This window comes from Bos javanicus, chromosome 11, assembly GCF_032452875.1.
Source record: "Bos javanicus breed banteng chromosome 11, ARS-OSU_banteng_1.0, whole genome shotgun sequence".
NCBI lineage: Eukaryota > Metazoa > Chordata > Mammalia > Artiodactyla > Bovidae > Bos > Bos javanicus.
The window spans coordinates 100,705,356-100,730,666 of record NC_083878.1 but is presented as its reverse complement, the minus strand read 5'-3'; the positions used below and the strand labels follow the sequence as shown (position 1 = coordinate 100,730,666).

The window sequence follows — 25,311 nt, the reverse complement described above, 5'->3', positions numbered from 1 at the left end:
CACTCGGAGTCACGCTTTCCGTCTCCGCAATTCCCAGCCGTCGCTCGTAGGGGCGGGGCCTCAGAACAGCCGCCAATGGGAACTCACAGCCTGGCCTCCATGTTGGCTATTGGCAACCATTAGGTTAACACGAAGGGAAGGAAGGAGTCAAGTTGCCATTTTTACTATTGGCAAGGCTGCTCTTGTCAAATAATAAAATCTCAGGTTGCATAGCATTTGACTTTTCAGCAAAACTCTTGTGCTCATCCCACTTACTGTTTTCCAGGTTAGAAATAATTGTGAAATGGGCCTCTGAGTTTCCTTCCAATTCAAAGCTGCTGAAATCTCTCTCTCTTTTTTTTTTTTTTTGGTATGCGATTGACCAGGAGGATCAAGAGAAAAAAACACTATTTGGACAGAGGAAAGAGCCTCTTTTCGTACTGTTACTAGTAGCCCTTGAGTGCTGGTTCAGCACCAACCATCACCTACACCCCCAAACAGTGCTGCAGGTGCTGCTTCCATTCTTTCTTTTTTTTTTTTTTCCATTCTTTCTTAAGTGAGCTGATTTCCCTGGTATTTCTTTTGGAAAAAGCAGGAAACCGTCTAAGAACACATTTGAATCCTGCCAAGCGGGTGTATTTTGACAGGGAGGACAAATGGACACAATACAAAGATTTTCGCCTATATTTACTCACACAGAGAAATGAGCCAGGAGCTGTCCTAAGGGTTTAGTGATGAACAGATGGAAGGATATGTGGTTTTATCTAGGCGTCAGGAGTATTTCGCTTGTCCCTCTCTCCAGGTCCTACCCTCTCCCTCACCCTTGCCCTGCATGCTTTATAGCATTCACAACAGACTTAGTTTTAACCTCAGGGAATTGGAGGTGATAATTCTTCATGCAGGCGTCCCAGGTAGCTCTAGTGGTAAAGAACCCGCCTGCCAATGCAGGAGACATAAGAGACACGAGTTCAATCCCTGGGTCGGAAAGATGCCCTGGAGGAGGGCATGGCAACCCACTTCAGTATTCTTGCCTGGAGAATCCCATGGACAGAGGAGTCTGGTGGGCTGCAGTCTGTGGAGTCGCAAAGAGCTGGGCAAGACTAAAGTGACTTAGCACAGCACAGCCCAGCACAGGGATTCTAAACAGGATGAAATGAAATAACTTGCATCAGCACCACTCACTAAGACCAGTAAATTAAGTCTGTTTTCTCCTGAAGATCCATCAGACCAATAGCCTGGTAAATCTTCAAAAGGATAGCATTTCTTTCACCTAAGCGTGGCTACATTTGTCTAGAAAGCCAACCCTATAAGGTAGTCAGTGATGTAGATTCTAATTGCTCACAGGTAATCGGTAAGCAGACAGCCAGACACTTGCCCTCCTCCTTGCCTGGAGAAGGGGCTCACTTCAGTTCAGTTCAGTCACTCAGTCATGTCCGACTCTTTGCGACCCCATGGACTTCAGCACGCCAAGCCTCCCTGTCCATCACTAACTCCTGGAGTTTACTCAACCTCATGTCCACTGAGTCGGTGATGCCATCCAACCATCTCATAAGACAGCGGACAGAGGAGAAGGGGCTAGAGTCAAGAAACGTATGAGAAAGGGTGCGTCTGTTGAGTCTGCTCTCGACCAGAAGAGGGCGGTGGTGTCCTTTGAAGCAGTATAGCTCAGTCAGGCTGCCAGGCCTGGGAACGCTCCTAGACCAAGTTCTAGTCTTAGGTTATAGATGTATGCTGGATTATAGTCTTGACACTATCCAGTTTCAAGGAAGGATGGACATAACCATAACCCCTCCCGTTCTCACGGCACTATGCTTATGGAGCCTTTCACAATACTGGGATTGTGGATCTGTCTTAGTATATTGGCAGATTCAGTGTCTGGTTCAGATAGGGGGTACCTGTGACCCCTGCATGGTGGAAGGGGCCAGGGAGCTCTCTGGGGTCTCTTTTATAAGGCACACAATCCCATTCAGGAAGGCTCCACCTTCATGACCTAATCACTTCCCAAAGGCCCCCACCTCCTACTACCATCACCTTGGGGTTAAGATTTCATTTAGTCCACTGCAGGTCCCTTTTTAAAGAGGAGGAAACTGAGGCCCCGAAAAGGACTGGAATTCATACAGCAGTTGGTGGCAGGACCATGTTCCTCCTGACTGCACCTGCTTCACCCTAGAGCTTGCACATCCTGAGCGTCTGGTGCTTTGCATTGAGCAAACGTTATGTTATGGGAATTCCCTGGCGGTCAAGTAGTTAGGACCCTGTGCTTCCACTGCCAGGGTCCCAGGTTTGATCCCTCGTCAGGGACCTAAGAGTCCATAAGCTGGTTGGCGCAGCCAAAACAAAAACAATAAAATATCGTGTTTTACATTCCTCCAAGTCAGCTCATCTTGGAGGTAGGCATTATGATCCTTGGTGGACGACTTTGCATCACATCCCCAAGAGGCTTTTTAGAAATACTGATTCTTGAGCCCAGATTTAAGCACTGGGGTTTTGTAAGAGGGGTCCAGAAGTCTGTGAGTAGGTGTCTGAACTTCCAAAGTGATATTAATTGCTGAACAGGTCTAACATTCACCATTTCCTCCCATATCCATCTACCGCCCCATCTGTGCAGCACCAGGGCCATCACCCCAAGCCAATGGCATCACCACCTCACTCAGTTCCCTAATTCTACCTTTACCATGCCTACACCCAATTTCTGTACAGCAGCCAGAGGTAGCTGGACTTATCCACAAAGCAGAAACAGACCCGCAGACCGGGAGAGCAGACTTGTGGTTGCCAGGCGAGCAGGGGAGGGATGGATTGAGAGTTGGGGATTAACAGACGCAAACTATTATATATGGATAAACGACAAGGTCCTACTATATAGCACAGGGAGCTATATTCAGTATCCTGTGATAAACCATAAAGTGAAAGTAACCCAGTCGTGTCCGACTCTTTGCGAGCCCATGGACTATACAGTCCATGGAATTCTCCAGGCCAGAATACTGGAGTGGGTAGCCATTCCCTTCTTCAGGGAATATTCCCAACCCAGGGATTGAACCCAGGTCTCCCACATTGAAGGCACATTCTTTACCAGCTGAGCCACCAGGAAAGCCCGATGAACCATAATGGAAAAGAATATTTTTTAAAAAGAATGTATACAAAAATAAAGAAAAGAAAGAGAAAATTATTTTATGGCAATGTGACTAAATAATTAGTTAATTAAATTTTAAAAGAATGCATACATATACATATATGTATAAAATGGTACATGTTCATATATATATGAACTGAATGGGGCCTACCAGGTGGCACAGTGGTAAACAACCTGCCTGCCAACGCAGGAGACACAGGAGACACAGTTTCAATCCATGGGTCAGGAAGATCCCCTGGAATAGGAAATGATAATCCACTCCAATTTTTCTTGCCTGAAAAATTCCACGGACAGAGGAGCCTGGTGGGCTACAGTCCATGGGGTTGCAAAGAGTTGGACACGACTCTGCAACTGAGCACATAAAACTGAATCACTTTGCTGTACAGCAGAAATTAACACAACATAATAAACCAACTATACTTCAATAAAACATGTAACTAAAAATGAAACAAACAAAATGAGCAAGACACATAAAGCAAAAAAAAAAAAAAAAAACAGTTCTCCTGTATAGCACAGGGAACTATATATAATATCATGTAAAAAACCTTACCAGGGCCTCACTGGTAGCTCAAATGAATCTTCCCACGATGCAGGAGACCTGGGTTCAATCCCTGGGTTGGGAAGATCCCCTGGAGAAGGAAATGGCAACCCACTCCAGTATTCTTGCCTGGAGAATCCCATGGACAGAGGAGCCTGGTGGGCTACAGTCCATGGGGTCACAAAGAGTCCGACACAACTGAGCGACTAACCTTCACTTTTTTGAATAAACCATAATGGAAAAGGGTAAAAATAAATAATTAAGTCTTTTAGGATATTCAAAAATAAAATAAGAAATAAAAACAGATCAGACTAAATCACTTCCTTGCTTAGAACACTTCTGGCAGCTTCCCTTTCCCAAGAATAAAATGCAGATTCATCTTTGCCTGACTCTGCCCATCTGTGACTGAACCTGCTCCCTCTCCCAGTACATACGCGGCAGCCAGAGGTGTTAACACCAAGGACGTGTGTGTTTTGGCGCTGTCTGCGTGGAATGCTCTTCCTCCCAGGTCTTCATGTATCTCCTCCTCACTTAGATTTCAGCTCATATATCACCTCCTCAGAGAAGCCTTCCTGACCACCTTATCTAGACTAATCCTGTTTCTGTCACTGGATCCTGTTTTATTTCTTGGCATTGAATTTTCCCCTGGTTAGGGAACTAGATCCCACATGCCATGCAGAGCAGTCACAAGATGAAAAAATAGAAAAACAAACCCAGGTACTCTCAGAACAGCACTCAGCAAATATCTGTGGAATGAATGAATTTATTCCGCAAGCATTTCTGGAGCCTTTCTACCCCAGGCATCAGGGTGTTTGGTCAGGAGCTCAGGGATCAGAGGGTCGAGAGGAGGACAGAAAAGACCTCCTGACAGCAATGGTGTTCGAATGAGCCTTGAAGGCAAGGAACTGTTGATACTCAGGAGTTGGGTTGAGGGCCACAGAGAACTCTGAGTGAAAGTAACCAAAAAGAAAATTAGGAAAAGTGTGAAAACAGAGGCAGCAGGAACCCTCTAGCCCTGAGCTCTTTGGAAGCATGGAGTCCTAACCACTGGACCGCCAGGGAATTCCTCCCCCCACCCCCCGATCCCCAGAAGTTTTGCAATCAGAGATGTGCACAAAGATTTCCACCCAAGGACCTCATGTTTTGAGGACTGCCTCTCCCCAAAATATTAGAAACAGTTTTGATGCCTATGGCAGCTCTTAAGCATGTCCACGAATTTTAAGAATGGCAGTCTGTGCCTCCTTGTCTTACATCTGGCAGACTTGTGACTAAGGCAGCTGTCCATCACCTTGATAGCACATGTCAGAAGTGCCTCTACAGGACTCCAAAGACCAATCAGAACAGACCAGGTAGCCTGGTTCTTCCACAACACCCACCCTTGAAGCCCTGAGCCAACACGCACGAAGTTTGACTTCCCCAAGGCAGCCATGCCATGGGAAGCAGTCAGGATGGGTGCTAACAAGCCATTGTCCTTAATCTGTCCCACCCCGTCATGGCCATGCAGCCTAGCAGACCAGCCCCAAAGTGGGAAGGAAGCTGAGAGCTTAGAATATCTGTTCCTCCATTGCAAGAGCTCCAAGGATAATGGCTAATGGAAAGGGCAGAAGATGGGGTGATGGGCAGCTTCCTTAGATGCCCCTGGGGGATGCCCAGAGAGGTGGGTGGTAGAAGAAGCCACAACCCTTTACTCCACCAAAGGCATCCTTGTGTTAACAATGGCTTCCATTTACTGAGCACTTACCACGTGCCAGATCCCAAGTCATGTATTTCACTTACATCCATTGTCCCACTTAGTCCTCGCAATCTCCTTAGGAGCGAAGTATCACCACATTTTTCATTTGAGGAAGTTGAGACACACAGACATTAATTCACTTGTCCAAGGTCACCCAGCTAGTGAATGGCCAAGTAGAGTTTCAAACACAGAGCAGTGACCTCTATCTAGAACTCTCTATACACAAAGGTCCTGAACCATGCAATAAAAAAAGACATGAAAGTCATATTGATTGGAAAAGAAATAAAACTGCCTTATTCACACACAACATAATCATGTACATAGAGGTCCTAAGGAATCTAACCTCCCAAAGCTACAAGAATGAATAAGTGAGTTTTCCAAGATTAAGGCTACAAGGTCAAGACAGAGCCAAAAGCACACACATCCGTGGTGCCAGCACCTCTGGCCGCAGCGTGTGTACTGGGAGAGGGAGCAGGTTTGGTCGCAGATGGGCACAGTCAGGCAAAGATGCATCTGGATTTTATTCTTGGGAACAGGGAAGCTGCCAGAAGTGTTCTAAGCAAGGAAGTAATTTAATCCGACCTGTTTTTATTTTTTATTTTATTTTTGAATATTCTAAAAGACTTAATTATTTATTTTTACCTTTTGATCAGCTGGTCTATACCGCAGGCCTACAGGATACGCAGCAAGCCCTTCAGATTGAATCTGCAGGCTGACTGGGAGGTGGTGTATTTGTGTGCCTTTGTTGGGAGGAGGGGGACGTGCACTCTTGGGAAAGGAGCCCGAGGCCCCTGTTGGAAAAGTGAACAAAGTAAGAGATTAAGCTTTGAGTATCAAGCCTCCCAGCGAGGAGTGAAAGTCACTCAGTCGTGTCCAACTCTTTGGGTTGGGACATGACCCTTTGGGACACGACTCTTTGGGTTGGGACATGACTCTTTGGGTTGGGACATGACTCTTTGGGACTGTATAGCCCATGGAATTCTCCAGGCCAGAATACTGGAGTGGGTAGCCTTTCCCTTCTCCAAGGGATCTTCCCAACACAGGGATGGAACCCAAGTTTCCCACATTGCAGGCGGATTCTTTACCAGCTGAGCCACCAGAGAAGCCCCCACCTGTGTGCAGTCCTTCCGGCAGCCAATGCCTCCCTGCTCATCCTGTTATCTCCAGTATTATCTCCAGCAACACTATCGAACACAAGCACTTTAGTCTGCAATTACAGCCTGCTGCCACCAGGTGGGTTCTGGAGCAGGAGCTCTCGTTGCCCTTCAGATCTGCCGGTTGGAATTTCGTAAAATTACCTACAGAAAGCAATTTAGATTTTTGATCAAGGGCCGGCGCACTGACTTTTATGAAGTCTGACACTGCCATTGCAGTGAGAGGAGGGGAAGGCCAGGGGCCACCAGAGGCATCGGAAAACGTCTCGCGAGGAATCAAAGGCGAAGCAAAATTTGTAACGGGATGAAGAGGAGGAGTACGAAGAGTCATGTCCCTGACTGGCCCCAAAGACCTGCAAGCGAACAACTTGCAGGACCTTCAAGCAAGATCAGCCCCCCGAAGTACTGGGTCTTTGGGAATACCTGAAGCTCCAAATGGGAATGGCCTGTACGTACAAGTGTGAATTCCAGCATCTTCAGGGGTGTGTGTGTATGTGTGTACACAGCTAGAATGCACAGAGAGGCGAGCCTGATGGGTGCCAGCAGGTTGGAAGGGTGATAGCCTCACGGCTGTTACATGCCAGACCACAGGCGTGAACTCACACTTCCCAGTTTGTGCACCTCCTCCTGGCCAGGAAGTCCTGGAGAGGAGAGCCAGGGCCTGGCTCTACACTGATGGCCTCCCTGCTCTTTGTTCTTCCTGAAGGAGGATCTGGAAATGGGCACCAGAGCATTTTGAAATTCTAGGCGTTGGGAGGGCACTTGAGGTCCATCTTGGTCCACCTGCACAGGCTGCATGGATTCCTTCAAGCTGTCCATGAAAATTAATTAAAAAAAGCAGCAAAGATTCAGGGGCAGTAACAAAGCAAGACACTGATATTTGAGAGTCATCTGGAAACCAGGAGGAATCTGCCCAGCGCCTTGTGAGCTTTGACTGGTTTATACTGTGGCCTTCTCTTCCGGGAGCTGATGCCCCAGCTGCGACAAGGATGGTTATTTTAAAAACCAGTAGGTGAAACAACTCTTCCTGCCCGCTCTCCAACTCCTAGGTATTTTCCACATTTCCCTTTCATGCAGACAAAAGCGTCGACCCATTCAGATGCTAAGTGGTAAATGTCCCAAGTAATTTTTATTTTAGAATACAAGAGAGGTACAAATGTATTTACAGTTGTACATGTACAATCAAATAATATATATCACAGGTTCGTAAATATCATTTAAGATAAATATTTACAAAGTTAAAGTGACCATTTTCTGGAAGTAGAGCACAGGTTCTTGAAAACTCTATACATTTTATACTTTTCATCAATATTATAATTAATTTTACAAAACGCCCTAGGCGGGATTCTAGTAAATGACTGCAAGGTGGGGAAAGGCGACACTAGAGGGCGCCCACGGCCCGGAGCGTGGGGAAACCGGACAGAGCCCAGGGCGGAACCTCCTGGCATCCCGCACAGCTCGGAGATGCTTTCCGGGCAGAAAACCCAGTCTTGGCCTCCTGGTACTGAAGGGTGGCGAGGAGGGCCCGGCATCCCCTTTCCAAGCTTGACGTTAGAGCTGAAAGCGAGGCGGCGTTGGTCCAATTCTCTCATTTTACAGATGGGGATAGGGGAAGCGTAGGCCCAAAGAGAGGCAGGCCTCATCCCAAGGAGTGGATTTCTATTTTGCCTTGGTGCGTGCTTAAGTCGCTTCAGTCCTGTCCGACTCTTTGCAACCCTGTGGGCTGTAGCCCGCCAGGCTCCTCTGTCCATGGGATTCACCAGGCAAGAATACTGGAGCGGGTTGCCATGCCCTCCTCCAGGGGATCTTCCCCACCCAGGGATCGAACCTGGTCTCCTGCATGGCAGGCAGATTCTTTACCGCTGAGCCACCGCGGTTTCGCCTTCCTTCTCAGCCTGTTTGGCACATTTGTGCCTTGTGTGTCCCCAGGGAGCCCATGGTGGGGGGCGGGGGGGGGCAGGTGGCCCGAAGGAGAGAAGCCCCCCAACCCCGTCCTGGCAGGGAAGGGCAGGTCTCTCCGGCCTCCTCTAGCTGCCCCGGAGCCCGCCAGCCCCCAGCTCTCAAGGAGGGGGCGACACTGCAGGATAGCAGTCCCTGAGGAGGGAGGAGGAGAGAGATGGCGCGTGCCAGCCCCGCTATGCCCACCCTGGGACCGGGAGTTCACTCTCCATTCCCAACACGCGGCTCTCTGTGAGGATGGTGGGGGTCTCCCTTTCCCCTCCCCCTCGCTGAGGACCCTCGGAGGCTTTCAGTCCCCTCTCCGGCCACTCACAAGGGGGCTATATCATCCCGATCAGCCGACTCAAGAGGCGTGCGACTCGGGGACCGTCTGAAGAAGAGGTGGCCGAGGTCGGGGAGGGGGTAGGGAAGGCCCGGGAGAGGGACTTCGCCCCTCAGGGTCCTCGTGTGCGAAACTGGGGCGAAGAGGGTAAGCCTCGGCGTCATTTCTGGGGCGCGCCTACTGAGCCGGGTCCGGCAGCCGCGTGCGGCCGAGAGGTCGCGTCAGGAGAGATGACAGCCGCGTGTTGCGCGGCGGCCTGGAGTATGGGGGCGCGGGCGCGGGGAGCGGGGGCGCGCACGCAGGCGCAGGCGCTCTCAGCACCAAGGCCGGCAGGTGTCTTGCGGCGACCTGGGGTCTGGGCAGCGGGGGCGCGCGGGGGTGAGCGGGGGCGCGCGCGGGGAGCGGGGCCGCGCACGCAGGCGCAGGTGCTCACAGCACCATGGCCGGCAGGTGGTGCGCGGCGGCGGCAGCGGCGAGCGCGGGCGCGTGCGCGTGCGGCGCTGGCAGCGCGGGCGAGTGGGCCTGCAGCGCGGCGCTGGGCGGCCGGTGGCGCGCGCTCTTCTGGTGGGCGCGCAGGCCCGCCAGCTGGGAGTAGGCGCTCTGGCACACCTGGCACTTGTAAGGGCGCTCGCCCGTGTGCAGGCGCACGTGGTTGCGCAGCGTTGACGACTGGCTGAAGCGGCGGTTGCAGAAGCGGCAAACGAAGGGCTTGTCCAGCGTATGGATACGCATGTGCGAGCGCAGGTTGCTGCGCGAGTTGAATCCGCGGTGGCAGATGACGCAGCGCATGCGGCCCGCCGTGCCCGTCGCCGAGTCCGCGGGGTGGAAGTCCTCTGGCCGCGCGGGCGGGGTCCGGGTGGGGGACGGGGAGGCGGGAAGGAGGAGAGAGAGAGAGCAGCCTCGTTGGCATCCCCGAGGCCGGCGGCTCGACACCATGCCCTCCCCCCGCCCCCGTACGCCTCCCCGAGGGTCCCCCTCCCGGGGCTCAGCCCCCTCGGATCATCGATCCGTCGGGGTGACCGCTCCGCAGACTGATTGGGGCCACCGCACAGGGGTTGGAAGGGGCAGCGAGCGCCCTGACCTGGCATCCGTTAGGAGTCGGACTCCAGACCCATGCTTCGAGATCTCGGGGTCTTAGTGACTTAGCCTCTCGGGGAAGCCTCAAGTTTCTCATCCAGTACAATGAGAACCTACGTGAAGGCAGGGCACCCAAAGCCAGGTGCTTTGTGACAAGCTGGAGGGATGAGGTGGGGAGGGAGGTGGGTTCGGGACACATGGATGCCCCGTGGCCCATTCATGTTGATGTAAGGCAAAAACCATCACAGTATTAAGTAATTATCCTCCGATTAAAATAAATAAGTACATTTTGAAAAATAATTTTTTAAAATGGGAACCTACTACGACCTCACGGGGATTACGCACAGCTACACCTGAGTGCGTGTGTTCAGTTCTCAGTCGTGTCAGATTCTTTGTGACCCCATGGACTGTAACCCACCAGGCTCCTCTGTCTACGGTGTTTTCCAGGCAAGAATACTAGAGTGAGTTGTCATTTCCTCCTCCAGGGGATCTTCCTGAGATGATCACAAAAAAAGCTGACATCTTCAAAGGCTACTCTGTATAGAGCACTTTACCTGCCTAAGCCTGGACTTAGGAACTACCAGGCTTACAGCAGCCGTCCATAAATGGTAGTAACTGTTATAACTACTCCTCTTCCCCCAAAGCCTCTCATTTATTTATCCCACATTTATTTACTGAGTGCCATCTATGTACCTGGTGGCCTTGATGGTAAAGAATCTGCCTGCAATGCAGAAGACCTGGGTTTGATCCCTGGGTTGGGAAGATCCCTTGGAGAAGGGAATGGCAACCCACTCCAGTATTCTTGCCTGGAAAATTCCATGGACAAAGGAGCCTGGTGGGCCACAGTCCATGGGGTTGCAAAGAGTTGGGTTTGACTGAGAAACTTGCACTTTTCCAACTATGTACCAGTGAACTGTACCTCACTTTTCTCATCCCCAAAATGAAAGCAATGATGACATTGTTATCATTGCTTATCATAGCAAAAAGTTGCTATGAGGATCAGAAAAAATGGTTTGTGAAACATTAGAGCAAGGGCTGGATAGACAGTAGTTCCTGAGCCTCAGATTCATCCTTTAAAAATAAAAATGACCAAATATCACAAAGGTTTTATGAGGACCCGAGTGGGATGATACCTGTAAAAGGTTTAGCCCAATACTTGGCAGGAAATAGGTTTTGAGCAAATGGTCTCTACCATGGTGATCAGTGCTGCGCCCCCCTGCCCCCAGCCCCCACCGCCCAACAAACACACACGCGCACACACTCTGCTCAGACTTCATTCAACAGAGGCACACTGAGCACCTACTCTGTGCCAGGTCCAGCACCATGGACAGAGCGGGGAGGGCACTTAGACATCATCTTGCCCAACAAGCATCCTTCTTTTAGAGATAGGGAAACCGAGCACAGAGCCATTTCCCAAGATTGCACAGCAGAACTGGAATTCAATCCAGTGTCCTTACTGCCTGGCCCCTTGCTTCTCTGCCACACCCTGCTTCTCCCTCCACCCAATCTGCCCCCAGACAGTCTATTTTGTCCAGAATAAGAACTGTCTTCCATCCATGCCTGGACCATGGCAGCGGCTCCAGGGGCATCAGCCTCCTTAAACCAGGAAGTGTCATGTGCTTGACGCTGCTGAAGATGGAACCAAGGTCCCCAGAGGCCAGGAGTTTCCCTGCCAAATACACACACACACACCCTTACTTTCTCACTCTCTGAGTTCTGTGGGTCCGTTGTCTTTGTGGACTCATGGGACTACCTACCATGCTTGTTCTTTTTCTGCTCCTCCTCCAGTCCGGGCACACCAGGGATCCCCAGGAAGGTGTTGTGTGAATTTCCATACCACACCAGCAGCTCCTGGTCTGGAGGGATCATCTATAGGGAAGGAGGCAAGAGGAAGTCAGGGAGGCAGCAGTCCCCTGTCCCCCCACCAGGGGAGAATGTCCCCTCACAGCCAGGAGGAGCTGTCCTAGCTCCCACCATGGACATGTGGATACAGTTGCAGCCCCAAGAGAGCCACACTGGGGTCCCTTTCTACCAGGCTATCTCCAACAAGCTTCACAGACACGGGAGGCCCTGGGATGCTCCGCCCCTCTGCTTCACTCTGCCCAGGCTTCTCACCATCTCATCCTGGCTCTGCTGCTGGGACCAGAGCTGTCTCCTGGCCGCTCTCCCATACTGACAACAATGGGATGGAAACCATGCTTCAAGCAGAAATAACTGAAGAAGGAAAGCTAGAAAACTTGTCATTTCTCTCCGAGGGGAACCAGAGCCAACCAGCCCTCAGGTCTGCAGGGCTAAGCCAGACATCCCCAAGGAGCATGGGCTGTGGGGCACCCTGTGGTTCTCAGTTATACCCTGCCTGACGGTGTTCTGGAAACATCTCTCAACCAGCGCACCCAGGAGGCAGCACCACGTCACATATACTTCTCTCCCCGTCACAGGCCTCTGTATGACTCCCTGCAAATGGCTAAAAGAGAAGCATTCAGATCAATGAATGCTTCCGCCTCCAGACATACCGGGGCACCCAGCCTTAAATGGGATCTGTCTCGCCATGTCATAGGCCTGTGGCACAGCTCCCCAGGTGGCTCAGAGGTAAAGAATCTGCCTGCAGTGCAGGAGACGAGGGTTCCATCCCTGGGTCGGGAAGATCCCCTGAAGAAGGAAATGGCAACCCACTCCAGTATTCTTGCCTGGAGAATTCCATGGACAGAGGGGCCTAGTGGTCTATAGCCTATGGTTTGCAGAAGTGTCGGATATGACTTGGGAACTAAGCAACGATAGGTCTATGGCAGAGAACTCCACAGTGACGGGGCTCTGCTGCTGCCAGGGGAGGACCTGCTACAGGGGCCTGCCGTCGGGAGAGCTCTGCAGTGACAATCCAGGGAGGCTGCGGAAGGCTCTTGCCTGAGGTGGCGCTGACCCCTTCCTCTGGGACATCCCAGGGGCCCCCACCCCTCTGGTGGCAGCCAGTTACTCAAGGTGAAGAACCCTCTGGTCCTAGCCAGCTAGAGCAAAGGCGAGAGGGCAAGGCCCATCACCTCCTGAGGCCTGGACCCCAGAGGAGTGACTTTGGCACCCACTGGGTGGATCCCACTGGGGGTCACTCTCTGATCGGCCCAGAGCAAGGTAGACACCTCCAGGCAACAGCTGGTTGTTTCCTAGTGGGCCCTTTTTGGTTTTTTGGCTGTATCATGTGGCATGTGGGATCTTGGTTCCTGGATCAGGAATTGAACCCGTGCCCCCTGCAGTGCGAGCTCAAAGTCTTAACCACTGGGCCGCCAGGGAAGTCCCCAGGTGAGTCCTCTTTTAGTTGAAGTGAATACAAAAAAATCACACAAGACTCCATGTAGGCTGTCTGAAATCACCCTAGAATGGACCCTTCTCCTTGGCTTCCAGGGTCACAGAGAAAGCCCCCACCCCTTCCCTTTGGTTCTGGCCTGCAGACCCCTGCCAATCACAGAACCGTTCTGCTTGCCACACCTGCGTTCCTCTGGTCTGAGCCAGGAAGAACCTCCGACCATCAGAGCCAGCTCTGCCCTACCCTGCAGGGGAGGGAAGCAGGGAGAGGAGAGAGTGGAAGAAGCAAAGTTCCAGGGGGCCTAGGCGATGTCCATCCTCCAATGACTTGGCCTGAAGTCCCCATGCCCCTTTCTAACAGACCCCACAGCCCTTGGGGTGTCATGGCAAGCCACATGGTCACTGAGTGACAAGGAGCCTGGCAGAGGGTACCACGCCTGCTCAGATTGATGGGGTTTAAATATGGAAAGATCAAAGGCAGTCTCAGAAGCCAAGGGAAATTAGGCCATGCCTAAAAGCAGATAGATGAGAATCTGGCACTGCAGCAAGAGTCCTCGTGGCCTCTGATCATTCACAGGCACGGCCACTGTCAAGGAGGCCAGCAGGTCAGAGCTGGAGGCCCTGCTGGAAAAGCTGAGAGAGGTTCAGTGAACCCCTTAGAAAAGAGGGTGATGGAGCTAAAGTATTCAGGATAAATTCACTGTGAAGGAAGCTGCTGAGAGATGGTGCCGGTGGGCCTTCAGTCCCTGGGTCCCTGGGTGACCTTAGGCGAGCATTCGGCCTTCCTAAGCTGGTCTCCTCAAATGAGGGTGGTGGGGAGCATGATCTCTGAGGTCCCCCCAATTCTAAGACTCTGTCAGTCACCTCTGACACTGTCCCAGCCACTGGCTTCAATATTCAGACGACACCAGATCTTTGGACATCATGGTTCTTCTAAAGTGACCAGCTGTCTGGTCCAGCTGTCCAGCTGTCTGTACATGCCCCTTCTTTCAGGAGGTGGTATTGCCAAGGGTTCCAGCTCAGGTGCTGGGGCCACAGAGGTCAGGGTCCACTTGGGCTCCCCGCCTGCTGAGCGTGCCCCCTTGGGCAAGTGGCCTTTTATACCCAGTCCTCACTTTCCTCAACTGTAAAACAGTGACCACACCTCTGCTGGACATCCACCTCTGGGGTATTGGGTCCCCTGGTTGTCCCCACGGAGCCTGCAGTGTGGCAAGGGGGGGCCCAGGATGCCCGTGGCTCTGCCTTCAGTGACCATCAGAAGCACAGGCTGGGGAATTCCTCAGTGGTCCAGTGGTTAGGACTTGGTGCTTTCACTGCCGAGGGCCAGGTTCAATCTTTGGCTGGAGAATTAAGATCCCGCATGCCACGAGGCAGAACAACAAAAAAAGCACAGGCTGGCCTGCGTGCCCCCAGGACACCAATACCACGCTGGTGCCACCGTGTCCTGGCCCCATCTGCCCTGAGCGGGAGGGGAAAGCCCAGAGGTGGGGTGAGAGGGGTCAGCAAGCCCCCACGATGTCTCTGAAAACTGCATCGCCATCTCCAGACTTGCAGTCCGGGAGTCAAATACCTAAGTCAACACCAGCCTTTTCATTTGAATTGACAGTGACAACCATTATGAAACATAAAACAAATATAACAGTGATAGCAATCATGGTGATGAATGAAGAGCCAAGAGCATCTGGAAATGCATGAATTCTGAAGATTATTATTCAACATGGTGGTTGGGGACAATATTTTTAAAATAAGAGCTTTAATATTGACTGTTTTGAGTCATTTATTTATGGACACGTTTTTCAAATGGACTAAAATTAATTTTACTCCTGGATTTTAAAAATTAGAACAGTGACACAGACACAAAGGAGCATAATGGGAAAAGTAATTCTCCCAACCAAGGTGCCCAGCCACGTTTTCTGGTTTTCTGCAAATCTTTCCTCAGATGGGTTTGTCATTTTGAGACTTTTTTTTTTAATGTTGATAAAAATTGACTTACATCTTCTACATGCTGCATCTGATGTTTTAAGAATTAATGAGCACATATTACTTTTATACAAAAATAATACATATTTTTTAATTAATTAATTTGGCTGTGCCAGGTCTTAGTTGCAACAAGAGGGACTTTTTTATTTTTATTTTTTTCAGTTGCAGCATGGGGGATCTAGTTCCCTAACCAGGGATCGAACCTGGGCACCCTGCGTTGGGAGCGTGGAGTCTTAGCCATTGGACCACCAGGGAAGTCCCCAAAAAGAACAGTTTTTAAAGAAAATCTATTAAAAAGAACCTGCTAGAATTGACAATGACACACATCCCCAGACAGCAAGAAGTTTCCAGTGTGGGGGAGAATGGATACATGTGTATGTATGGCTGAGTCCATTTGCTGTTCGCCTGAAACTATCACAACACTGTTAATTGGCTGTACCCCGGTACAAAATTAAACATGTTTAAAAAATAAACTAATTGGAACTGATGACATGAGCGTATTTGAGGTTATCCCGGTCAAGACAAAAAAATAAAAACAAGCATCCAGTTCTCAAAGCAGCGCTGGGGAAGGCAGCCTCACCTCTTGGAGGCACTGAAGGTTCTCTCTACCCATCAGAGCTCCGGGAAACTAGCAGCAGCTCCTGGCCTGGACCTCTGGCCTCTGCCTGCTCCCAGTGGCCCCAGGGATGGAGACCAGGAGAGCCCAAGAACCAGCAGCCTGTTCCCTGAAAGCCTAGTACCACTGGCCGGAGGCTCCTGGATGCTGATCGCCTGAGAGCAAAGAATAGCCACGGTCCTCTGCAGGGCCCCCCAGTGCCCTCAGAAGCCCTATTTCTCCTTTTTTTGAAGAGATGCCCACTGCACAGCATGTAGGATCTTAGTCTCCCAACCAGGAATCGAACCCACACCCCGCCCCCCACAGTGGAAGTGTGATGTCTTAACCCTTGGACAGCCTGGGAAGACCCTAGCCCCATTTCTTTCCAGTCAACACTCTGGCCTGGCCCAGCCGGGGCTCTCCACTAGGGCTCAGAGAATGAGAATCAACTGCTTGTTCACTTTTCTGGAGAGCGGAGACTAACTCGGGACACACAATAAACAAAGCAATTCCCAAAGAGACGAATGCCGCACCATAAAGTTCGCATCATCAAGACTCTGGGTGAATTTCAGAGCCTGACTCTTTAATTGACAAATTACATGATCTCCCAACGCGTGCTTCTTCACCTTCCCTATCAGCCCAGAAGTTTTGTCCTGACCCATTTCTGAATTTTTATTATCAGTTGAAAATGTGTGGGGGTTTGGGTTTGTTTTCCTAATATAAATTCATGTCACAACATGGAACATGCTCCCAGGAGGCTCTAATGCCCCCTGTCCCGGCCCCCGGCAGTACAGAAACCCTAGTCCAGAAGGACCTCGGTGTCATCTGGACGAATATCAATTTCCATTGTACCACAGATGTCCTGACATAGCAATTAATAGAGTTCCAGCAAATAGATATTGGCCAGGGAGGTCCCATGGCGCAGTGACCAAGGGCTCCGCTCGGGGATCAGACAAATTCAAACCACAGCTCAACAGTCTCCCAAGATCCCCCTGAACCTCAGTTTCATCGTCATTAAAATGGGGATAAGGAAAGCCCCAGGCTGAGGGGATGAAAGTTGTGAAAATCCTTAGCGTGGTGTTGGCACATGGTAACTGCTCCATGGATGGTAGCATCATTAATGATGCTTAATATTAATAATCAAAGTCCCTTAACTGCACCCACCAGTGAGCAAGGTTGAAAGGAAAGTAGAGCCTGTCCTCACAGAAAAAGAAGGATGGAGAGACGGAGCTGTTGGGCTCCAGGGGGAGAAGAAGTTCAATAGCTTGGAAAGAGAATAAAAGTCGCAAACAAGCAAAGAGCCCACATTTCAGGGCTATTTGGCATTTGTCCTATGCCAAAACATAGGGCGAGGAAAGCCTGAGAAGTTTCTTCCCAGTTCCCAAATCCAAAATTTGCATAAATTATTCCTAAATACTTTATTTGTATTGAATTTGGGGGTCAAATTTCTTGCTTCGCAGGGCAGCCAGTTTTATTTACCAGTTTTGTTTTCCTGGGAGAAACAGGTCTGTGTGTCCACTTTCAAGCCAGCTCCCATCACCCAGAGAAAGACTTATGCATTAACATGTAGTGCCCATGTGCCATGTGCTGGGCAATTTCTAGAAATGTCATTTTAGGCACCTGAGGTTACAGTAAATTCTTCCGTGGTAGAGGACAGCAAAGGGAGGAGGGTCCTAGCATAACATGCCGGCAAATCCAGCCAGATACCAAATCCACCTGGACCGGCTGGCCCCAGAAACCCATCACCCTCGTCTCCATTTGGATAGCCTTCCTTTTGAATTTATAGAAAATTTTAGAGCCACATTAGTATATTCTGTTATTTTATGAAGATGCTTCTTTCCATTGTTTCTCTTTTATTCGCAAGAAACGGGTTACTGTTATGAAATAAACATAGCAGTTCTGGGTGACAGGAAGATTAAGAAAACAGGTCATGGCACAGAGTCTTCTTGGCCCCCTCACACAAACACAGGACAGACAGCCCCCACACTGCAGAGGCGTCGGGGGGAGTGGCCTGGGGCAGCAGGAATTTCTTCCAGCCGAGCCCTGCTGCATGGCAGTCAGTCACACACACCCAGACGCACAGCTGGTCCGGTAAGTGGCATCTGACATTTTGGCGCATCACTTTAAGAAAACTGCCACCACCAAAAAAAAAAAAAAAATATATGTCCAACATCACTTGTTTAAAGTAAAATGGGTGATATTTTGTGTTTTCTTATCCCTCACTCCAGCACTCGGCTTGCCAATTCTGTAGAAGCATGGATAGCCAAATTGCTGATATCCACTAATCTAGATCATATCCAGGAGGATATATTTGCCTAATCTTCTTTCTTCAATGTTTAAAATGTATTTTATTCTGTTTTGTCTTTTGGTCGCTCCAAGTGGCGGCTTTTGGGATCTTAGTTTCCCGACCAGGGACTGAACCCAGGCCCTCGGCAGTGACAGGGCTGAGGCCTAAGTACTGGACCACTAAGAAATTCCCTTCTTTTCTTCAATTTTAATTCCCTGTCAAATGTAGATGACTTTTAAAAATCTGATAATCTTAGATTCCTCTGTGGAGACACATCTTAGCCACGTTGTCCTCTGACTCTGAATTTCCGTACAAATGTCTGTTAATATTTCCTGACTCTGCTCAGCGCTCAGCCAGTGACCTGAACAGTGAGAGGAGATGCCTGTCTCCATAACTGATGCTGTCGGGAGTCCTTTGCTAAAATCACGTTGGCATCCTTACCCTGTTTCCCGTGGGTGTGAGTGTGTGTGTATATGAGTGTGCGCGTCTCTCCGTGGGAGGGATGGAATGAATGTGTGTCCCCCATCTCATCTGTTTCAGTGTAGCCAAGAAGCAGTGCACAAATGTTAAGGATGCATGTGAGGTCGAGCAGGTGAAAGGGGGTGCTCTCTGCCAGAAGTGGGGTTCAGCCACACATGAGACCAATCCTAGGGTTGGCCTTTCTCCTGTAAGAAGCACCTCTACCCTCAGCCTGGGTTTGGATCAGTCCTGTCTTCACTCTACCCCGTCTCATGCAAACTTCAGTCTAAGAACTGCTTACCTTCCTTTTTTTTGCACAGCAGGGCGTGTCTCAGTACTGAGACAGGGATCAAACCTGGGCCTGGCTTTGAAAGCACCGAGCCCGAACCCCTGGACCTCCAGGGCATTCCCAACCTCTCTTTACCCTTCCCGGTCCTCCTCAGGTCCAGCCCTCGGAACACACTTCCTGGCCACACCAGGGCCCAAGCAAAGGCCATTCTGTTGCCACCCCTGGGAAATTCCCTGGGGTTTGGTTATTAAGCGACAATTATCCAGTGCCCGCTCAGAGCCTTAGAAAGACGTGAGGCTCTGAGTTGCAGGAAGAAAATGGACTAAAGGAAGGGCGAGTCATTCAGAACACCCCCAAACTCAGCCAAGCCCAGCCCCACCCCAAGAGGCACAGTGCCTCTTTCCACAAGCATGGGATCCAGAGGATTGTGGGGGCACAATCCCCCCCCAACCCCCCCCCCCCCCACACACCACTTGCTGCCAACCTGCCATGGGGAGGCGAGGCTGCTAGCCCCCGTCCTGGGCCAGACACTGAGCAAATTTCCTGCCAAGGGACAAGGTCTTAAGGGTCCCAACAGCCAGGCTGCCTCAGCTACCACCCCTCGTGCCATTATCCTCTCCCCAAATAGCATGAGCCTGTCTGCCTCTGCCTCTGCCCAAGCATTTCACACCTCCTTTCCATCCCCCTTGAACCTCCTGCCCTGGGCCTGGCCAGCTCCTCACCCCACCCCCACCCCCATCATGGGAAGCGATATATATCTGCCTGCTATCTCTCACTTTCCGTCTTATCTGAGAAGCTTCACTCGCTCAGATATCAATGCTAACATCCCCGTACCCCCACCCCACTCCAATGCCCGTAAAAGCTCCCGAGTCTGCCAGTCTTATCAAGTGAGACCCAGTAAACTGTAGATGATCACAGAAGCCTTCCTCGCAGATTAAATGCATGAGGATTAAATGCGATCACGCTCGTACCACATCTAGGAAAAGCCTGACACCTCAAGTGATGAGGATGTGATAGCTGAGGCTAGAGTCGCGATCCACACCATCCACACGTCACTGGTGGCCCATGCATGTGGGACGATGGGCAATGCACAGCCGAAACACTGCTGACGTGGTACCCTCTCTCCCCACCAGATGCTTTCCCTGGACTGCTTTCTGATGACTCTGCATCTCTGTGGCTTCTCAATCCCGGGACGCCCTCAGCAGGTATCCCGGGACCTCGCTGTTGAGGCACCCATGACGTTCACAATGGCATACAGTCAAAGGTTCTGTTCTTTCTGATCTGCAGCAGGAAGCTTGCCCTGGAGGTCATGCTCCCAGAGACCATGATGCTCGGGCTTCAGTCCTCCAGCCTGGGCAGGGCCAGCTAGGCCAGCGTTTTCCCCAACACTCCCCTCTTGCTTCCACCTCAGTCCCTGGACACAACTGCCCTGCACCCCAGCCTGGCTGCTCCCCGACTGCCCCCTACACAATGATACACACACTCACCTCAATGGCTTTGTAGAAGATGCTGGTGCCAATCTGGACCACCTCCAGGTTCTGCTCCTGCTCGTTACGCGCGCATTTGATGTAGGTCATCCAGCTTCGGTGGTCCTCCTGGCTGGCATCGATGAAGTAGCGCACCGTGCCGTCCTCATTGAACACCTGGGCGCAGGTAAATCGGGGCCCGGGTGAGGCAGGGCTATGTGGTGTGTGCTGCCTGGGGCCAGGGCTAGGCCCCACACCAGGCCCATCCACACATTGTCTCTTTCCAGCCTCCCAACACTCCCAGGAAGTGGACACAGCTATTATAATCCCGGTTTTCCAGCGGAGGAAAGGAGGGCTCAGAGCAGGGTGGCGACTTGCCTGAAGCCAGCTGGCTAGAAGTGGCCAACAGGGAGTCAGTCTCCAGGACTCCACAGGCTCCTGCTGCCACAGCCTCCCCATCCCTGGACGAAAAGGGATCTCCAGGAGATCACTGACCAAAACGGCATCCCCTCTAGCCAGCTCTCTGGGGAAGTAGTGGAGAGCGCTGGCCAGGACCTCAGAGGGGGACACAGAGGAGCCTATAAAGGGAAGCCTGGCCCACTTGGGGACCTTGGCCTGGCCTCTCTATGTGGGAGTCACCAAAAGTACTTCTAGATCTACTGGAGCCCAACTTACTAACCCAGCAACCAGTGGAGAAAGGAACTGCTGGCTCAGGCCTCCAGAGGTGTGGGAGGAGGTGAGGTTAGGAGAGGCCGCGGGGCATCCCGTGGCCTCTTTCCCCCGCTCCTGTGACCATGTGTAACATTTGTCCCACTCGGCTCCTTGAGCATCTGCTAGGAGGGGGTTATGGTGGAGCCTTGGGGAAGGGAGGGGAAATGACACTAGGGAGTGGGTGCATCAGCTGACCTCCTCCAAGTGAGAGCCCCAGGAGGCGGAAGTGCTCTCGGAGTGGCTTTATCCTGAGGCGGGGTGGGCGGGGGAGCGCTTTGCTGGCATCTGGCACTGTTGTAGGGAGGAGAGACAGAAGACCTTGGATGGAAGGTCACTTTCCTTCTCTAAAATGGGAATAATAATCCATTGGGCTGCTGAGACAATCTGGTGGAATGCAGGCCCGGCACTCAGAAAGCTGACTCCATGCTCAGAAAGCGGACTCTGTGCCAGTTCAATAGCATTCATGTTCACTGTCATTGTTCCACCTGGTTTGAGAAGCTGACTCCCAGGGAGCACCCTCTCCCTTCATCCTTCCTTCCAGCCATGATCACCCCAAGGCCAAGGCTGGCTCTGAGGGGCTCTCTTTTGCTGCTGCTGGAGTGAGGGGAAAAATGCAGGTGGCCAGGAGATGGCTCCCAGGAATGGAGGTGGCTCCCAGGAATGGCTTCCCAGGTCTCCAGTGGGACTCTAGGCAAAGCACATGACTTCTCTGGGTCCTGGCGCCGCCCCACCCCACCCCTGGAAGTGCTCCCCAAGGCTCGCAGGAGGAGAGAGGCTTCGCCTTGTGATTTGGGGAGGAACCTCCAGACATCCGGCAGGTGTAGAAATCGACCTCAGGGACCAGTCATGGCCCAGCCCAAAGCGCCTACAGCTTCCAGCAAGGGAAGAACCAGCGGTGGGTCAGGCAGGCCGCCAGGGCCCCACCCACATCCCACACTCCACAGTCCACGCTGCTCTTCCCCCCACCCCCACGACCCGGAGACCCTGCCTACCTCCCACATGAGGTTGTTGTTCTTGCAGATGTCCACGTGCTCCGGAGCGATGACACGGCCAGTGAAGGGGCCCATCTCGGTGCCGGCCTTGATCCACGTCTTGGAGAAAATGCCAAGGCCCTCGCCGGGGATGGAGCTCTGCGCGATGATCACCTCGGCCGGCAGCACCAGGCTGGACAGCTTCTGAACCTCTGTGGCCGCCAGGCAGGGGGACTGAGTCAGAGTGGGAGGCAGGGAGGCCCGGCTCTTCCCCCCCTCTCCCGCCCCGCCCCCCCCCCGGGGGGTGGAGGCTCAGCAACCCGTGGAGCCTCCGAAAGCAAGAGGTGCCTTTGGGATTCATTTCTAGGAGGGTTTTCTTGTGTTTGTTTTCCTTTTGGGTCTGTCCACGAATTCTCAGAACATCCACAACCGCTCTTTCCCTCCACTTCGGCCAAGTTTAAGAACTGCTGGGCCGATGGCAGTTTAGGTCTTAACCAATGAGTAAACTGAGGCCCTCTCCCACGAGGAGGTGACGGTCCAGCCAAGATTCTTTCGCCGGGCTCGGATTCTGGGCGGTTCTCCCATGGCTCCGCGCGCGCTGCGCTTTCCCGCACCGAGCGCAGGGCACTGTCGGAGGACCCGGAGCTCGGCCAGGGGCTCTGACTCCGCTCGGGGTGCGGGGAACCTCGCGGCCGCGGCGCGCCGACCGCGCTGGGAAAGCAAGTCGGGCTCTGAGGCGGAGGCGGCTCAAAAGAAAGGCGGACGACTGCCGCGGGCCGTGTTTCACGCTTTCTGGGTGACCCTGGGTGCGCCCGGGTTCCTCGCTGCCCGGCGAGATCCGGGGGTGCCAGGAAGGGCAGTGCCCGGACCTAGGCCAGCCGCGAAGTCGCTTCTCAGGGTGGATAAGAGCCGGGGCGGCCCGCAACCCCCCGGGGGGGTCCTCCTGCCTTGGCCGGGCAGCCGGGGTGGGAGCGGCAAGGCGCACAGGGGCGGCCTTCATGTCTTACAAGGTTCCCCTCTAAGCTACCTGGGAAAATACCCGGCGAGCGGGCCGGCTGAAAGAGGGGGTTAAACGGTGTCCATTGCGGCGCGGCCGGCAATTTGTCACGCTGTTAAAGTGATCGCATTCATTCGGCTCCATTCGAAAGAAATTGCTAATTCTAAATTCATTAGCCCTGGAAGAATGCTGTAGCAGTAAATTGTAGCTCAATGCGGAGGGGACTTGTTTAAAAGGGGCCGAGGAATTCCCCTTACAAAAAGGGGGGATTAGACGGTTGACATAGCGTGAATGGAAGTGGAATTAGTCTGCACGGTAAATTAAGAGAGGAACAGAAATCGTAAAGGGGGAAAAGGGGGCGACGCGCAGAGATGCCAGCGCCGGGGGAAGATATTGTTTGCGGGTTGATGAATGAGGAGTAAGAACTTGAGACATCTTAAAGAAAAGAAACTTTTCTCCCTCTCTCATTCTCTCCCTCGCTCTCTCTCCGCCGCTTTCTCTCCTGTCCGCCCTCCTTCGCCCCCTCCCCAGCCCCCGCTGCCTTTTAAAGTTCTTGGTTTAAGTGGGAACTCTCGCGGGTCAAGCCCAAGTTAACTAAATGAATTTAAAACCCCTTCTTTTTGAGTCAACTGCTATTACACGCCTAGTAAGGCTTTAAATGCCGGGAACCCGCCGGCTCAAAGGGGATGAGGGGCGGCTGGGGAAGCGCGGGGGCGGCGGGCCCGACAGCCGGAGCGCCCAGATCTCGGACTTCGAGCCGAGCGCGGTGGAGGCGTCCCCCCGCCCGGGCTTGGCTGCTTGCGCCCCGGCTCGGCTTACGGGAAACTGAGTCACGGGCCGCGTGTGGAACGTCCGGATGGGCGCGAATGGCTGCCACCGTCCTCTGGTCCCCGCCGTGGCCCGCGCGTGTGGGCCCGGGAACCAGAGGGCTGCGGGGAGGGAGGGATGCGATCGGCCCCGACGGCGCGACTCACCGCCCGAGAAGGACTGCGCCAGGACCTCGGCGGTGAAGGCGGTCTTGGGGCTGGCGTGGTGGCTCTTGTCTTCGAAGAGCTGTTCGCCCAGAACGTTGCGCCAGCGGCCGTACAGGAAGCTGTGCAGGATGTCGGAGGTGATGACCTCGGCCAGCGCCAGCCCCGGAGCCTTCAGCCCGGTCTTGAGCACCAGGGCCTCCGCCGGGAGCACGGAGCCCATCATGGGCGGCCCGGGGCTCGCCGGCGCCGAGGACGGAGGGACGGACGGACGGACGGACGGCCCGGCCGAGGCGGGGGATGTGTTGGATGAGCCGGGGGAGGAGGGGGGAGCCCAGGAGCGGGAGAAGAGGGTTGTGATGGGGAAGGAAGAGGGGCAGGAGGGAGCGGGAGGCGAGGGGGTGGTTGGGAGGGAAGTGAACGAGGGAGAGCGAGGCAGAAGGCAGAGGGAGACGAGAAATGTGCAGCGATGGCAGAGGCGGCGCGAAGGGCTGGAGAGCCAGGGGTGGAGGCGGAGGCGGGTGCGGGAAGGCGGGGGCGGGCGGTGCGGGGTGGGTAGGAGGCGGGTGGCTGCAGAGAAACGGGCGGCGAGGGGCTCTCCGCCGCGCGCTCGCCTCTCACACACCCGGCCCGGACGGTCTTCCCCTTGGCAAAAAAATCTCAGCGCCTTTATAGGAGCCGCAGTGACCCTCCTAATTGGTTATTAATGACCCCCTGACGTCGGAGGACAGACTTGTTGTACCCGGCCCAGGCGCGAGGAGCCTTTGCCGCCAGAGCTCAAGGGGCGGGGGCGCTCGGCCGCTCGGATCGGTCCCCCCCCCCTCCTCGCGTTCCTCCCGGCCCTCCCTGGCCCTTCCACCCCCCCCCCCATCCCCCCCGCTTCTTTCTCCTCCTCTCCCCGTGGGAAGCGCCGGGCCAAGCATGAGGCTCGGCCCGCGGCGAAGAGAGGAGGTGAACGGAGCAGGGCAGGGGGCGCAGCGAGGCTCGCTCGGACTCCAGGGACCAAGACTAGGCAAGAGGAGACGCCTGCCCTCGGGCCCCGCGCTCACCCACGATCCCAGGCCGGATCTGCGCTCGGCATCCCGGCCGGGCCAGGCCGCCACTCACCTCCCCTGCGCTCCCTGGCCCCGCCTGGCCCGCCGGGTGCCGCGCTCTCCACGCCCCAGACTGCGGTAGTTGCCCCGGAGCCAGCCGGCCCGGCGCAGGCCGGTGCTGAACTCCTGCGCAGACGGCGCTGCGGAGACCGGCGCTTCGCTTCAAACGGGCCTCTGCAACCGCCCGGCTGGCTGCCGGTAGCCGGTGGCGAAACTCCTCTCTGGGCGGAGAGGGCTGCGGGGCGGAGCTGCGGCCGCCGTCGGGGCTGGGGCTGTCCCGAGACGGATTCGCGGGAGACATCTCCC

General features: G+C 53.3%; 1 protein-coding gene across 2 annotated transcripts; it reads right to left on the bottom strand.

Moving 5' to 3' along the window:
* Positions 1-7,636: 7,636 nt before the first annotated feature.
* Positions 7,637-24,774, bottom strand: PRDM12 (PR/SET domain 12). 2 transcript variants are annotated; one of them, XM_061433847.1, is made up of 5 exons: positions 23,915-24,773; positions 21,965-22,155; positions 20,283-20,438; positions 11,649-11,760; positions 7,637-9,647 (listed from the first exon to the last, which is right to left on the bottom strand). In XM_061433847.1, the coding sequence occupies exons 1-5, from the start codon at positions 24,135-24,137 to the stop codon at positions 9,244-9,246; spliced, it is 1,086 nt and encodes a 361-aa protein (XP_061289831.1). In that variant the 5' UTR covers positions 24,138-24,773; the 3' UTR covers positions 7,637-9,243. The 2 variants fall into 2 exon arrangements, with proteins under 2 accessions (XP_061289831.1, XP_061289832.1); XM_061433848.1 differs by lacking the exon at positions 7,637-9,647 and adding an exon at positions 9,665-11,560 and having other exon boundaries at positions 23,915-24,774.
* Positions 24,775-25,311: the final 537 nt, after the last annotated feature.